This window comes from Gossypium raimondii, chromosome 5, assembly GCF_025698545.1.
Source record: "Gossypium raimondii isolate GPD5lz chromosome 5, ASM2569854v1, whole genome shotgun sequence".
Classification (NCBI taxonomy): Eukaryota; Viridiplantae; Streptophyta; class Magnoliopsida; order Malvales; family Malvaceae; genus Gossypium; species Gossypium raimondii.
The window spans coordinates 54,579,325-54,595,566 of NC_068569.1; the positions used below are offsets into that span (position 1 = coordinate 54,579,325).

Genomic DNA, 16,242 nt, shown 5'->3' on the forward strand with positions numbered 1-16,242 from the left:
CTTCGGTTAACACATGAGTTGGACAGGTTTATCCGGCATCTCGAGTAACTACGTTGAGAAGGGAGATCTACTGATCAGTGTTAAAAGGATATTAAATGAATAGGTAATTTACCTATGTATCTTTTACATTGATCATTTACCATCCATTCAGGAATCGCTAATTTACGACCAAGTTGAGACATGCAAGGGACTGATCCTTAGTTAGATTTCCAAATAAAATAGTTTAAATTGTTAAGATATTTTTATTAGTCTTCGTCTTATTATTAAAAATATTAAGAGGATATTAATAACATCTTGTTTTACATTGGTAAGTTTTAACTTCATAATAACTCGCTCGTAGATCAATCTTTGAGAAAACTCTAGCTCCAATTAGCTGATCAAAAAAGTTCTCAATCCTGGGCAACTTAATATGGTCACTTTTTTTAGCTGCCTATAATCAATACATAATCGGAGGGTCTCATCCTTCTGCTTAACAAACAATATTGGTGCACCCCGAGGTGAAACACTTGATCCGATGAACTCATTATCTAACAGTTCTTGCAGCTGAACTTTCAACTCCTTTACCTCTCTGGATTGATTCTATACAGCACACTTGATATAGGAGCGATCCTCGAAGTGACATCAATAGAGGACTTCACGTCTCGAATTTAGGTCCATTTGTTAGCGTTGTTATAATTCTTTTGTTAAATTTGTTGGCTTGCCATTTTGAAATTAAAAAATATACTTACTCGGTATCCAAGGAGCAAAAAAATTACATTGTAATTGACTAGAATTTAGTAGAGAATTTTGATGGTGTTAATAATCCTTTGAAATTCGCATCAGCGTTTTAATTAGAATAACATATTTAGACTAACTAAAGACATTATAAGAATTCAGGTGCCAACTTAAAGTATAGAGCTTCAATTTCAAATTTGAGTGAAATATAGAGATAAACTTGAAATTTAACCAATTTTATATAATAATAATAATAATAATAAAATATGCCTTACTATTGCACCCAACACTTTTGTATCTAGTTGAGGCTTTTATAAAGATATAGATATAGACACAGACATAGACATTTTTTTATTAATTCACACAATCTTGTGTATATATATTATTACAGAAAAGTAAAGAAAAAGGAGAAACAAGGCACACAATGTTGAATAGGAAAGGTAGAAGTGGCTGTCAAATTTATTTAATAGTATTATAAATATAAAGAAGTAGACAGCCTCCATGGGTCACACAGCATAAACCGATAGAGATAAGCATGGAGCAATATATGATTTACTTGCAACCGCTCCACATGATTTGTGCTGTCAGGTTTAGAGATCCATCTGCATTTGCATGGATATGAGCTTCTGCGGAAAATGCACCCCCACATGATACGGGCAAGTTGTCAGAGCTCTCGTAGGGCTGAAGGATGCTCACTATATCCTCCCAAACAATATGGTTTTCGGTCGGAATGAGCTTAGTAGCCACCTGATATATAGTTTAATTAATTAATTTCTTCTGCTACAAAATCAAAATAAATGAAAAATATACTGATTAATTAATACCTTACAATCAGTGGTCCAAAGAATAATCCACTTCACCCTAACAACATCATACACCAGGCCTCCGTACAGACCGTCGACTACCATATTCTGCGCAAATGGAGTGGGTAATGAATCTTTTTTAATCGTTACCGGAGCACCTTGGTAATTCGAATAAGTCAAGCTCGCAAGGCAGTCATCAGAACCATTCTTAAGCTCACCTTTTACCACTATATGACTAGCCATTTTTAACTCCTTTTTTTAGTTCACTCTCCTTCTATTCTGCTTCATATCTACCTCCACACACATATTTATACACAACCTTCTAGCATTACAAGTAAGACTTTTAAATTTAAATATGGTAACAAAGTCATTTTATTTTATATGTGTAAATATCAAATATGGCCCAGGCTTAGTTTTACCATTTTTTAATATTTCTAATATTTATTACGAAAAGTTCAAATATAATGAGTGTCCGATGGTACTTTGAAAATATATTGGGACATAATTTAATTACATTGAAGACAAAAGCTCCTTAGTTAGAGGGATATTATTGCCATCATGTATATTTCGCCAACAATTTTTATTTCAAGTAGTCATCTTATTTAAAATTTAGACCTGAATAACAACAAAAGCCTTATGGTTAGGAGGTTTCTTTTTATTTTAATAATTCTTTTTATTTAAATATTATTTATAAAGACTAAAGACTTGGAAGCGAATTAAAAATAGTATCGTGCTACTTTAAAAGACTAAAGACACAAGTAAATAGATTTTGGCAGAAGCTTAAAAAAAATATATCCACAAGCTCAAATAAAATTTCCCTATCGAGTTATCACTTCAGTAGTATTTTAAAAGTCATTTTAATCTGGTATCGCCATAAACCACCTTTAACAATAAGCCAGGGAGGCTACAAATAAACATTCATAATCACAAAATAATCGTCACAAATTCCGCTGTATTCCTAGACTACACCAAAATTCCGCTATATGCATAATAACCCACTTCGCAACTAACTTGGCGAACTCCTTGCATTGTTCCTCTAGGCCCAGTCTTTCCTCAAATACCTAAAAAAAAATAACAAACCTTGTAAGTACAAGAGTACTTAGTGAGCTCTTTAACCATACATTGATGGATACTTTGCAAATCTTATATGAATTGCTATGAGTCAAATATTACTCTGCATCATTTACTTCAGTTGATACCATCAAAGTTTTATTACTCATATATATGTCAGTCATTATACCCTTGCTATACTTAATATTTCATATTTAGCAAACTGAGGAATCCCTTCAAGCATTTCATAGATCTCTTGTCCCATAATACTTTCTTAATGAACATACATTTAGGAAACACTTCCAAATATCCATGTCTTAATCCATATTCCTATTTCAAACAATTGTTCACTAACAATTATTGAGGAAGAATACTCATATATTTTGGCAAATACTTATATAGACTTTAATACCATCAAATTCACACACGACAACCCCCGTTCAAGACCACGCATATTCATATTGATAAATCATTGCTTAGACCATTTAGATAGATGCACTCCACATTGTGCTATATCAAAATCCTATAGTTCAATATGACATTAATTAAAATTCCTAACAATTTTAGAACAAGACACAATACCACTCACTTTTCACACTTGCAGGCCATAATGACGGATACCCTTCTTGACATACATATATGCATCTCTTTTCACAGAAACCCTTGAAACTCATTCGCTCTTAATCCATAACATATCGATATCATCTCTTGGTCTTACTTGTTACTGAACTAAGAGAATTTACTCGCATCCTACAATAGACACATACATTCATATTCAAATCTTACTAGACATCCCCAATAATTTACACCACATATTCCTAATAGAACACACTACACGGGCAATCACGTGCCATCAAGGCATTCCATTTTGAGTTTCCCACAAAGGCATTCCTTTTAGAGTTAGCCACAAAAGGCTATTTTTTTCAGATTTTTCCACAAAGACATTTCTTTCAAGTTTGATATAAAGGTTATTCTTTTCAGAGTTTTCTGTAAAGGAATTCTTTTTGGAGTTTTCCTCGAAAGCTATTCTTTTCCTAGATGTTTATGATAATAATTTTTTTTAAATTCACATTATGTGAGGTTTGCCCATCATCATCCTGGGATATGCAGAAAACCCCATTAGGTAACCGTCACTCATAATTTCTTTTTAGAGGGTACCATACATGTGAGGTTACTAGTCCAAGCAAAACCTTTAAAACGACAACAGATTACCAGTCCAGACTAAATCTGTGTCACATCTAACTTTGAGTCTACAGCAAATGCTAGAGCTCGGTTTCAAAATAGATTCACTTGCAGGTGTGTCATACATTGAAAGAAAATAAGTACAATCTTCTTAGCCGTTAATAAATAACCAACAAAACACACATTTCATAATATACATTCCAAATTTTCAGATGTAACCATGCTTTATACTACATTAGTGATACACCATAAAACACATGCTTGAACACATGGACTCTATACCATTCATACAATATACATACAAGGTTCAGTGTAGAAACACACAAAAATTACATTGAAGACAAAAGCTCCTTAGTTAGAGGGATATTATTGCCATCATGTATATTTTGCCAACAATTTTTATTTCAAGTAGTCATCTTATTTAAAATTTAGACCTGAATAACAACAAAAGCCTCATGGTTAGGAGGATATTATTGTCATCTCACCCTTTTCTTTAAATAAATATTAGACTTGTAAGTTTTAATTGTGCAAGGATATGCAAATGTACATAATTGTACTTTATTAAAATCCTTTTTTATAGTTTACCAACAAGGATTAATCAAATAAGTTTATAGTTAATTAACTTGTTTTTAAAAACTACCGATAAGTGTTGGGTGCAGTGGTAAGGAAGAAACATTACATTCTCGAGGGAGCATCTAGGTTCCAATCTTGAAGGTGACATTGTTAGGACCCCCAACATGAACAGTAAAATGGACATCACAAATACCAAAAAATCATATTTCTTTAAAAAAATTTAGTTGTCAAAATACACAGGTTCCACTTGTTCCAAATAATTGTTTTATATGAGTAGTATTCAATTTACTTAAAGAAAATATTTTTTAGTTTTAATTTATAGAAATGAAAATGACAATAACCTTATTGTTAAGAGGATATGAATGACATTTTACGTTTAAGTTTTAACTATGCGAGATTTCAAACACTAAATTTTATTGACACACCTAACATGATCTTGTGCCAAATTGACATATTTATGTGCTTTATTTTGATATATTTTGGGACATGGTGCTACTAAATTTTGTGTTTATTGCCTAATTTCAATGTAGGTGGAGTGTAAGTACAAAATGTGGAGTGTTAGAATTAAGTGACTCAAATCCTTATTTAAATAAAATACTGTGGTAAAATAAAATAAAAGTAAAATCCCTATAGAATTATACTTCTTTTATTTTATTTTAGAATAAGGTTTCTAAACCTTATTAAACTCCATCTATTTGATATTATTTGAATAAGGAGTTTCACTCCTATTAGAATAAGGTTTACAAGCCTATAAATAGGCATAGTTTACTCCTCTTGTAATTAAGTTTTCGACATAGTGAATTTTCTTCTCCTCTGCCCGTGGTTTTTTCCCGAAAGGGTTTCCACATAAATGTGTGTGTTCTTTATTTTTCTATTTCTATTTTTCTTTGCGATATATTGTCATTACCGACATTATATTTTTCTCAAATTGGTATCAGAGCTTCCGGGTTATTCATCTCAATCACGGTAATGACGTCTTTGAAGTACGAAATTTCGTTGTTGGATCGCAACACCAGGTTTGCATTGTGGCAGATAAAGATGCAAGCAGTTCTTGCACAAATAGACTTAGAGGAAGCCCTACTAGGGGTAGATAAGATGCCTTCAACTTTGACGAAAGAAGAGAAGAAGCACAAGGATCGAAAGGCGTTAACACAGTTACATCTGCATTTGTCTAACGAAATTTTACAGGATGTGATGAAGGAAAAGACTGCCGCTGGATTATGGAAGAGGTTGGAATAGATATGTATGTTGAAAACTCTAACTTGCAAACTACATATGAAGCAGCGTCTTTATGCTCATCGTTTGGAGGAAGGTGCATCTGTGCACGAACACTTAACAGTGTTCAAAGAAATTCTCTCAAACTTGGAGGCCATGGAGGTTCAGTATGATAAGGAAGATCTAGGGATGATTCTAGTTTTTTCGTTGCCCCCGTCTTATTCAACCTTTAGAGATACGATTTTATATAGCCGCGAGTCTCTCATAGTTGATGAGGTTTATGATTCTTTAACCTCGTATGATAAGATGAAACATCTTGTGGTTAACAGAACATACATTTAGGAAACACTTCCAAATATCCATGTCTTAATCCATATTCCTATTTCAAACAATTGTTCACTAACAATTATTGAGGAAGAATACTCATATATTTTTGGCAAATACTTATATAGACTTTAATACCATAAATTCACACACAGGTACAAATACACACCGACAACCCATTGTGATGAAAGGCAGTTCAAGACCACGCATATTCATATTGATAAATCATTGCTTAGACCATTTAGATAGATGCACTCCACATTATGCTATATCAAAATCCTATAGATCAATATGACATTAATTAAAATTCCTAACAATTTTAGAACAAGACACAATACCACTCTCTTTTCACACTTGCAGGCCATAATGACGGATACCCTTCTTGACATACATATATGCATCTCTTTTCACAGAAACCCTTGAAACTCATTCGCTCTTAATCCATAACATATCGATATCATCTCTTGGTCTTACTTGTTACTGAATTAAGAGAATTTACTCGCATCCTACAATAGACACAGACATTCATATTCAAATCTTACCAGACATCCCCAATAATTTACACCACATATGCCTAACAGAACACACTACACGGGCAATCACGTGCCATCAAGGAATTCCATTTAGAGTTTCCCACAAAGGAATTCCTTTTAGAGTTGGCCACAAAGGGCTATTTTTTTCAAATTTTTCCACAAAGACATTTCTTTCAAGTTTGACATAAAGGTTATTCTTTTCAGAGTTTTCTGTAAAGGAATTCCTTTTGGAGTTTTCCTCGAAATCTATTCTTTTCCTGGATATTTATGATAATAATTTTTTAAAATTCACGTTATGTGAGGTTTTCCCACCATCGTCCTGGGACATGCAAAAAACCCCATTAGGTAACCGTCACTCATAATTTCTTTTTAGAGGGTACCATACATGTGAGGTTACTAGTCCAAGCGAAACCTTTAAAACGAAAACAGATTACCAGTCCAGACTAAATCTGTGTCACATCTAACTTTGAGTCTACAACAAATGCTAGAGCTCGGTTTCAAAATAGATTCACTTGCAGGTGTGTCATACATTGAAACAAAATAAGTACAATCTTCTTAGTCGTTAATAAATAACCAACAAAACACACATTTCATAATATACATTCCAAATATTCAGATGTAACCATGCTTTATACTACATTAGTGATACACCATAAAACACATGCTTGAACACATAGACTCTATACCATTCATACAGTATACATAAAAGGTTCAGTGTAGAAACTCACAAAAAAAATACAACAATTCTAAATGCCATGACCTTCTCTCTTATCACGAGAACCTTCAAGAGTGTCTTGAGCGGGGTGCTAAAACAGCGGAGGAGTTGGTTGAATATAGCGAACCCAACTATAGGCAAGATTCCGATAAAGATGTTTGAGAGAAAGTGCAGAGAAAATTTGAAAAGAAAATATTGATGCAAGGGAATACGTAAAACTTTCCCAAGAAGCCAATACTAACTTTATACAACTAATCACGGAAGCTAGGCTTAGTGGACAAGTTAGATTATCACACTAACCCCCTTGATTCCCACGGCTAAGTACTCTCTCTCATCATAAATGTGATTTTATCGACTACAGTAACTTAGTTCCATTATAACCAGTTCTCATTTGTCTAACTGAATCGTCCAACCAAAATAATAAAATAATAAATGGTTTTTTCAAGCTAAGGACTTAACATAAACATATAATAGTTGGGGTGGCGTATACTCTACAGTAGAGTCCGCCAAACCACCAATCTCGCCAAACATAAACTTTGCCCATAGGCGCATTCGCAGGATCTTATACTTAACCAAAATTAATACTTTACTCGTTCAAAATTTACTCTAAAAGTCATATCTCAATAAACAGTAACCGAATACTAGGACTTCACCGGGTGGGTTGTTACAGTTCAATTACAAAATACAGATTTACTCTTTTCATAGTTACTCTCAACCTATTAACACGAACTTCTCCTTAATATGCGACAGAATATCAGGAAATCAAACTCTTACTTACTTTTGTGGCAGTAACTAAACACCCATACGTATACACCAAATAATCATTTGGGCAACTATTACTACGTCAAACAAACTTTTTCTTGTTATACGCTAAAATTTTAAACCCACCAGAATTGGGGTGTTACACGAATGCCATCACAATTTGGAAATTCACTTATGATGAACACATGGCACAACTGCTCTGTGTGTATACCACTTTCGCGGACAACCTTTATATAATTTTCAGATGTATTGTTTACATTTCATGAAATGTGCACTCCTTATTTTACAAACATACACCCCTTTTTCCCAAATACTCCCTTTCTTGTACTAGCTTCTGATCCTAGTTTCGAAGAATCATTTTGCTTGTATCTTCATATCACTCATCAAGGCTACTTACTAATCATAACTTCCGTACCCCCAACATTCCTCCTTGTATTCAAACACACACGTGTTCCCCTTCAAGGTCGAGTTTTTACCAGTCACGGTTTGCAGTAAAGTGCAAAACCGGAGGCAAACCATATTATCATGTGTCTTCATTTCATCATCATACGCAACATCCCTTCATTTCCTCCTTACACCAGTCTGGATACGAAGCTTGTGCACCAAGGAAGGGTATTTATACCATGTATATACTAGACATCTAGGTATGTCTAACCGTTTGTACCCTTGCATGCATAGACTGCTTAAACAATCTCTTTAGTCACGAGTGCCAACTTATGTCAAAATTAAAGTATAGAGATTCAATTTAAAATTTGAGAGAAATTTAGAGATCAAATTTAAAATTTAACCAACTTTATATATGTCGAAACCATTTTTTAAAAAGAATAAAAATTAGTTGTTGACTAAAAAATAAAAATTGGGAGTTGCCACCAATCTTTTATTGAGGTGTGATTGGATCACCTAAAAAATAGCTTTGGTCTACGAGTTTTAGAAAAACGGATTAGGGAGTCAGTTACGTACGAGGAAGGATTAGCACCCTTGTAACGCCCAAAAATTGGTACCAAATTGATTAATTAATGTCTTGAAGTCGAGAGTTTAAAAAAATGCGATCCTAAATTAAATTATTTATTTAGACCTTCTCATTTTGAAAAAAGAAAAATATCACACCCAATGCGTTAGGGCACAACATTTTATTCTTTTCATGATGAGTTAGCCAAAAAAAAACTCGTATAATAAAATCTAAGAAAATATCTAATTGTTTAAATTTTATGAAGAAATCGCAGCCCAATACGTTAGGGCACAATTTCCTAAAATCCCAAACATTCAATATTTCTTTTATTTTTTTTTAAAAAAATCCATGTCTCGAGAAATCAACGTGTCACATCCAATACGTTAGGACACAACATATTGAATTCCCGATGACAAGTTTTATTTTTGTTTGATTCAAGAGCAATTCTCGATTGTTAAATTTAATGAAGAAAATCGGAACCCAATACGTTAGGGCTTCAATCATCTCGAAAATCCTCAATACGAGTATTATCTCGATTTTGAAAAATTCCATTTTTAAATTCGAATAAAAAGATGACGTAATGTTATATTGTATGTGTAAATGTTACGATAACAAATACATCAATGGCATAGAAACAATACAAATAAATAAACGAAATGAAAAAAAACAATAATCCATGACATGCAAAATATTAAATGAATAAATGTAAACACAATTAAATAAAGAATGAAGAAAGCAAACAAAATAAATAAAGAAAAGAAGATATATAACATGCACATAGAAATTATGAAGATTATATATATATACAATACATAATATACTTATGAAAATAAAGAGAAATAGATAAACATATATAGATTATAAAATAGGTGTTTAAAAATATATATATTTGAGCATTTTTAAAAGAATAAATATCCATATATATAAATAAATAAAACATTCGTTAAAAAAATATACACACATGCACATATATAAAAAAACTAAATAATAATTACATTATTTAAAAATATACATATATATAGGAAATAAATGGGTACATGAAAAGTATATATATAGAAAAATATTAAATAATAATTACAATATTAAAAATAAAAATAAATATACGTATATATATAAAAATAGTCGTTAAAAAATATAAATAAATAAATATGTACATAAAAACAACAAATATACATATATATATATATAGATAAAAATAATTGCAAAAAAGAGAATAATTACATTATGGAAATTAATTAATTTAAAATATATATATAAAAAAACTAAATTGAACTGAATATGAAAAATCTGGGGCAAATCCGCAAATAAATGAAGTCAAAAGGACTAAATTGAACACGAGCATAATCACGGAGGGACTGGAAGGGAAATTTTCCTTTTCCTCTAAACGGCGTCGTTCCATAGGTACCAGATTGAAATTGAAACTAAATTAAAGGGCGAAATTAAAAAATAAAATAAACCTAATTGTAAAATATTAAAAAGGCGGAGGGGCTAAAAGCGTAATTTACCCCTCTGCTCAAAAACACGCGGATCCTAGGCCAGGTCAGGTCAGAGTCGGATCGACCCATGCTCAAAACGATGTCGTTTTATTTGGCTATTTAAGCCAAAAACCTTTCAAAAAAATTCATTTTCCATTCTCTTTTAAAAAAAACCAAATTCCCTCAAAAAAGCTCTCCCCTTTCGCCCATCGTTCAGGCACCGTCCGGGCATCGACTGGTCTTTTAGACTCCCCTATTTGGCCTTTTAGACTCCCCTAAGCCCAAATCTGGGTTCAAATCCCTCAAAATATCAACAAAAATACCCCAAAAGCCCGAGAAACCCTTCGGCTTCCGATCGTCTGTCTTCGGAGACGATACCCTCGGCCATCCACGACGATCTGGGCACCTCTAAAGGTTACTTCTTTCCTTTTTTCTTTGTTTTATTCGTATGTAAAAGAAAAATAAAAGTAAATAAAATATATATAAAAAAAACTTTAGATGTTAACCTTTGGATCGATTGTATTGCTCTTAGTATTGAGTTTTCTGTTTTCGGTTGTGGAAATAGTTGTTTTTTTATTGATTTCCAATCCCCTTTACAGTACATTAATGGCCTTCTTATAGCCATAGTAATAATAAGAAAATGAAGAAACAAATCATGCTTGATATCTCTTGGTCTGCAAATCTTTTGATTTTGTTTCCTTCCCTGTGTTCATTCCTTGCAGGTGAAGATTCGGCTCGTACAAAGGGACTTGGCTGCGGCGGCTGAAGTTTCTTAGAAACCCTAGGGTTTCTTTATTTGTTTTGGGCCACTAAGTTTTGGGCCTCTGCTTTGTTTCAGTTTGGGCCCTTATAGGCCTGTTTGTAATTTGGGCATTTTAGACCCGGGCCAAAATAGGGTATTACAGCTGCCCCTCTTTGCTCATTATCGTGTAACGGGAAATGAGCAAAGACTTTAAAAATGCCCAATTTTTCCCCATCGTGCTGAACCTTGGTATTCTTCTTCTTTAAGTAGCCCCATTTCTTTCCTACTGCATCTTCAGAGGTATAGGAACTAATGCTTCAATCCACTCCAGTACAATGCCAGGGAGATAGGATTTGTTTATTCGGTCTGCACTACTGCAATTTCTTTATCAAACATTTATGTTATCCTCTTGGACCATTCATCCACTTATTCATTATTTTTGGGACTTAGATTATAACGGACTTATCTAAAATATTTAGTAAAACCTATATAAGAGAACCCACATTCAACCAGACTATTTTTTTCTTAACTTAATCTTAACTTAATACATGTTTCTTCATGAATTTGGGACTCACCGGACCTCATATCTAATACAGATACCCATTTCATCACTCATTCATGTACTATATCAATTCTAACATAACTTCATTCCTATAGTCATATAAGTATCATTTCTATGTTATACCATCCATGATTTTAAACTCATAGTTTGGTCAAGTTCATGTAGATATACTTCAGTAGGAACAATATACATACAAGGGTCAGTGTAGAAACACACAAAAAAAATACAACAATTCTAAACGCCATGACCTTCTCTCTTATCACGAGAACCTTCAAGAGTGTCTTTAGCGGGGTGCTAAAATAGCGAAGGAGTTGGTTGAATATAGTATAGACAAGATTCCGGTCAAGATGTTTGAGAGAAAGTGCAGAGAAAATTTGAGAAGAAAATATTGATGCAAGGGAATACATAAAACTTGCCTAAGAAGCCAATACAAAATTTATACAACTAATCACGGAAGCTAGGTTTAGTGGATAAGTCAGAGTATCACACTAACCCCCTCGATTCCCATGGCTAAGTACTCTCTCTCATCATAAAAATGAGTTTTATCGACTACGATAACTTAGTTCCATTCTAACCAGTTCTCATCTGTCTAACTAAATCGTCCAACTAGAATAATAAAATAATAAATGGTTCTTTCAAACTAAGGACTTAACATAAACGTATAATAGTTGGGGTGGCATATACTCTACAGTAGAGTCAAGTTGCCAAAATAGAAATGTGGTTAAACCACCAGATAGTGAAGATCATTAAATTGTCAGAACTTCCTCCTTACAATATTATCCCAACCCCATGCAATATGAAATGGCATGCAAATACATAATCTGAAAGAAAAGCATGTAAGACATGCAGTTGTACAACAACAGAAATCAGAAGGCATGGAATTCCACGATTTACAGAACAGATGTGTCATAATTTCAACAAAAGCAAATCAATTTTGCCATAATTTCAAATGCATGGTCATATAGCATATTCAAAGATATACAAATTAACATAATCAAACATCATATGCTCTTATATACAAACAAAGAAAAACAGAAACATACCATCAGAATTATCAGTATACAGTACATGCATGTATATATGACATACCTTTTCCACGTTGCTTATAGCTAATAGGAGCTAAAAGTAACATGTTTTAATCTCATTCTTAATGCATTTTTAGGTGATTATTCAATGTTAATGGTGAATCTTTTTGCTACTAATCCTTTAAATTTATGTTTGTATACTTAGGAGAGCATTTGGGAGCAAAAGGATCCAAAAACAAGCAAAAACAAGAAAATTAGAGCAAGGTACAATGGCCAGATAGGTTGGGTCGTTCCACACAATTGTGTGAGCCACACAGGCTACCACAAGGCTAAGTGGCAAGTCGTGTCAATTTCACAAATTACACTCTGAACAGCGAAAGACACGATTTTTAGGGTTTTTCAGGCATTCTATGACCTGTATATGACAAAAATAAGAATATAGGAGTGAGTCGTCATAGAATACTCAAGAAAATAACTCGAAAAGCACCATTGAAATCGATTCTAAAGCATATTTTCATCAAGATTAAAGATTCCCTTTTGATTTCTTTTGAGATTATTATGAGTTTCTTTGTTTCTTGTGGTTATATTGTCTTTTGGATATTTTTATTTCCAAACATGAACTAATTTTCTAATAACTAGGGAGGTGAACTCTATGATGAATTATGTCTTTTGATTATTTTTTTTACATAATAAAGACTTTGATCTTGTTGTAACAGCTTGTTTTTCAGTACTATCAAATACTGTGGTTTTGGAGCCACAAGTTCAACGTAAGAGCTTGAAATTATTATTCATGAATATTTAAGAGTCAAGTAAAATATTATTGACATTTGATTTAATGATTTCTTTTAATTGAAAGAATAATCAGGTTCAAGTGGTATGTCCCTAAAGTCAAGTGATTTTAGAAAATAAGGTATCGAGACCTTGTTTCTATATATTGAGCTCATAAATATTTTATTAAATATTTATGGAATTTTATTAGGGTCATATTAAAATTTGGTTAATTTTAAAATTTGGTTAAGAAATTTTAACGTTTATATAATTAATTAAGTTAAAAAACTAAATTGAAAAAGGTGCAAAAGTTTATTTCTATTAGTTAAAAGGATCAAATGGTTTTGAAATTATAAACTAAAGGACTTAGGTGGTAATTATACCATATACATTAGTATTGGATTATGGACATGTTTTTTTCATTTTATGAGCTAATGACATAAGGACAATTATGGACAGTTGAATGAACCTTGGGAGAAAGCTTAAGGGTACAGTTTGAAATCTTCTTAGTATGTAAGTGAAATTTTGTCTCATATTTAGTAATTTTTATGTTTTTGAGCTCGTATTAGCTTAATCTAGCTAACTCGGGGTCAAATTGTAAAATTGTTAAATGTTATAGATTATGTTATGGATTATTTTGATATGATTTTCAAGTTTTATGGTAGATTGTTAAGCTTGGTTGTTAAATAGACATCTTTTGTTAAGTAATTTTTATGATTTTAAAGTTTAGGAATTTATTTATGAAAATGGTAAAATTCAAAGAAAATATTGTGAATTGATGATAAATATGGGTTGTTATAAGACTAGGTGAAAATTGGTGACATGAATTTTATCTAAAAATGGTAAATTTACAAGTTTTGGGTCTAAGGATTAAATTGCATAAAAGGTAAAATTTTGGGGTAATCTTATAAAATGATGATGAAAGAATTTAATTGAATAAAAGTGCTTATTTAAGTGCTAGAATTGTATTAATTGAATGAAAATTATTATTTAGATCAAGAAACGCTACAATTAGATTTAAATCGAGGAAAAGCTAAAGTTTCAGACTAGTTGTCGACTCTGTTTTAGCAACCATTATGGTCGAGGTAAGTTTGTATTTCATTTTAGAATATTATAATTGAACTTAGAAGATTAATTCCTATCTTTATATATCTATCTATGTGCTGATGTTTAAGATTGTCTTGAGTTGAGAAAAGGAAAAAATTGTGATTGAAATACATCATGGTATTATACCTGAAAACGAAAAGACCATGGTTGAAAGATACCATGGCATTACATTTGATATTTCTGAATCAATGAAAAGGTTGAAAAGGATGTTATCCAAAAAGTATATCAAATGAAAAGGTTGAAAAGGATGTTATCTGAAAAGGATATCAAATGAAAAGGTTGAAAAGGATGTTATCCGAAAAGGATAACAAATGGAAAGGTTGAAAAGGATGTTATCTGAAAAGGATAACAAATGAAAACGTCGGAAAGGATATCAATGAAAAGTAGAAAATGGATTGCTATGAAAAGGTCGGTATCTCATTCTTCAACCATTCGCTATTTGGGTAACATGTTTTAAGTGAGATAGGTATTATAAGTAAGAATATGAGATGAATGTTTTGATTAGTATAGTTTGATAATGAATATTAATGCCTTAATATAATTATATGTTAGATATGTCTATAAATAAGTTATCTAGTTATGTTTGTGGTGTGTTTAGAGAATTAAATGGTTATATGAGTATTTTTTGAGTATTCGATGTTGTTTCATTTGGTTCAACGGGTAAATAAAGCTTAAATGAGTATATGAATTTGTATGAAATGAATCATGATTTTGGATAATGAAATTGATTATAATGATATGTGTAGTTGAAAGAAAAAGATGGTTCATTGTACAAGTATGAGTGATGAATTATGAAATGGAAATGTTGACATGTTATATACCATGTTTTGGTTAGATTTAGATGTGTATTGCTTCACCAACTATCCATGTGAGGTGTTGTGTATAGTAAGGAAATTTGGCTTATGACTAAATGGAATTATGCTTGAATTCCTTATTTAATGTATTCGGTAAATTTAAGTTTTTTATACGAGCTTACTAAACACTAGTTGCTTATACAATTGTTTCTTATTTTGTAGATCGTCGGATAGCTCGAACAGTTGGAATCAACGTCAGAGCACGACCACACTATCCATCGATCCACATTGCTAGCATAAGTCTTTCTCTGAATTAAGTTTTTATAATTAAAGCTACAAACTATTTTCACCATGAACCCAAATATAATGTAGTTGATGTTAGTGATGCAGATACAAAATATTTTCTTGCACCATATCATAGGGTATGATACCATTTAAAAGAATGAAGTCAGACACAATCACCAAGGATAGCTCACAAACTCTCTTATTGAGACATTAAAAGCTTCAAATTGTAGTTGAAAGGGCATTTGTTGTAATGCCACAAAATTTGAGTTTTTGATTTGTTCAATTTTGACAAGTGAAGTGATTTTCTTTAGTGGTTAAGTGTGTTACTTATGTGTGTGAGGCTCTGGGTTCAAATCTCTCATTGGAAATTTTTGTTATATTTTGTTCATATCTTTACCTTTGAACACCTAACTTAAATTTAATTCCTGCATAAGTTTTTGCAAGAATGAGCATGTTGGTTTAGTGGTAAGGTTTTAATTTACCTTTTGGTCTTGTGTTAGAATCCTTGCATGAGCAAAGTGGAATTATTTTTGCTAGTGTCTCTGTGCCACCCATCTAGGGAAATTTGGGTCAATTTTCAACTCTAAAAAGTCTATTGGATGAGGAATAGATTAGTGGGTTTAGTGGTTAGATAGGATGCGGTTTTTTTTTTATTCTTTTCTTT

The 16,242-nt window shown here is 32.1% G+C and overlaps 1 protein-coding gene across 1 annotated transcript; it reads right to left on the reverse strand.

Moving 5' to 3' along the window:
- Positions 1–1,042: 1,042 nt before the first annotated feature.
- LOC128041211 (uncharacterized) lies at positions 1,043–1,811 on the reverse strand. The gene is made up of 2 exons (XM_052630724.1): positions 1,539–1,811; positions 1,043–1,461 (listed from the first exon to the last, which is right to left on the reverse strand). The coding sequence occupies exons 1-2, from the start codon at positions 1,758–1,760 to the stop codon at positions 1,267–1,269; spliced, it is 417 nt and encodes a 138-aa protein (XP_052486684.1). The 5' UTR covers positions 1,761–1,811; the 3' UTR covers positions 1,043–1,266.
- Between the last annotated feature and the right edge of the window lie 14,431 nt (positions 1,812–16,242).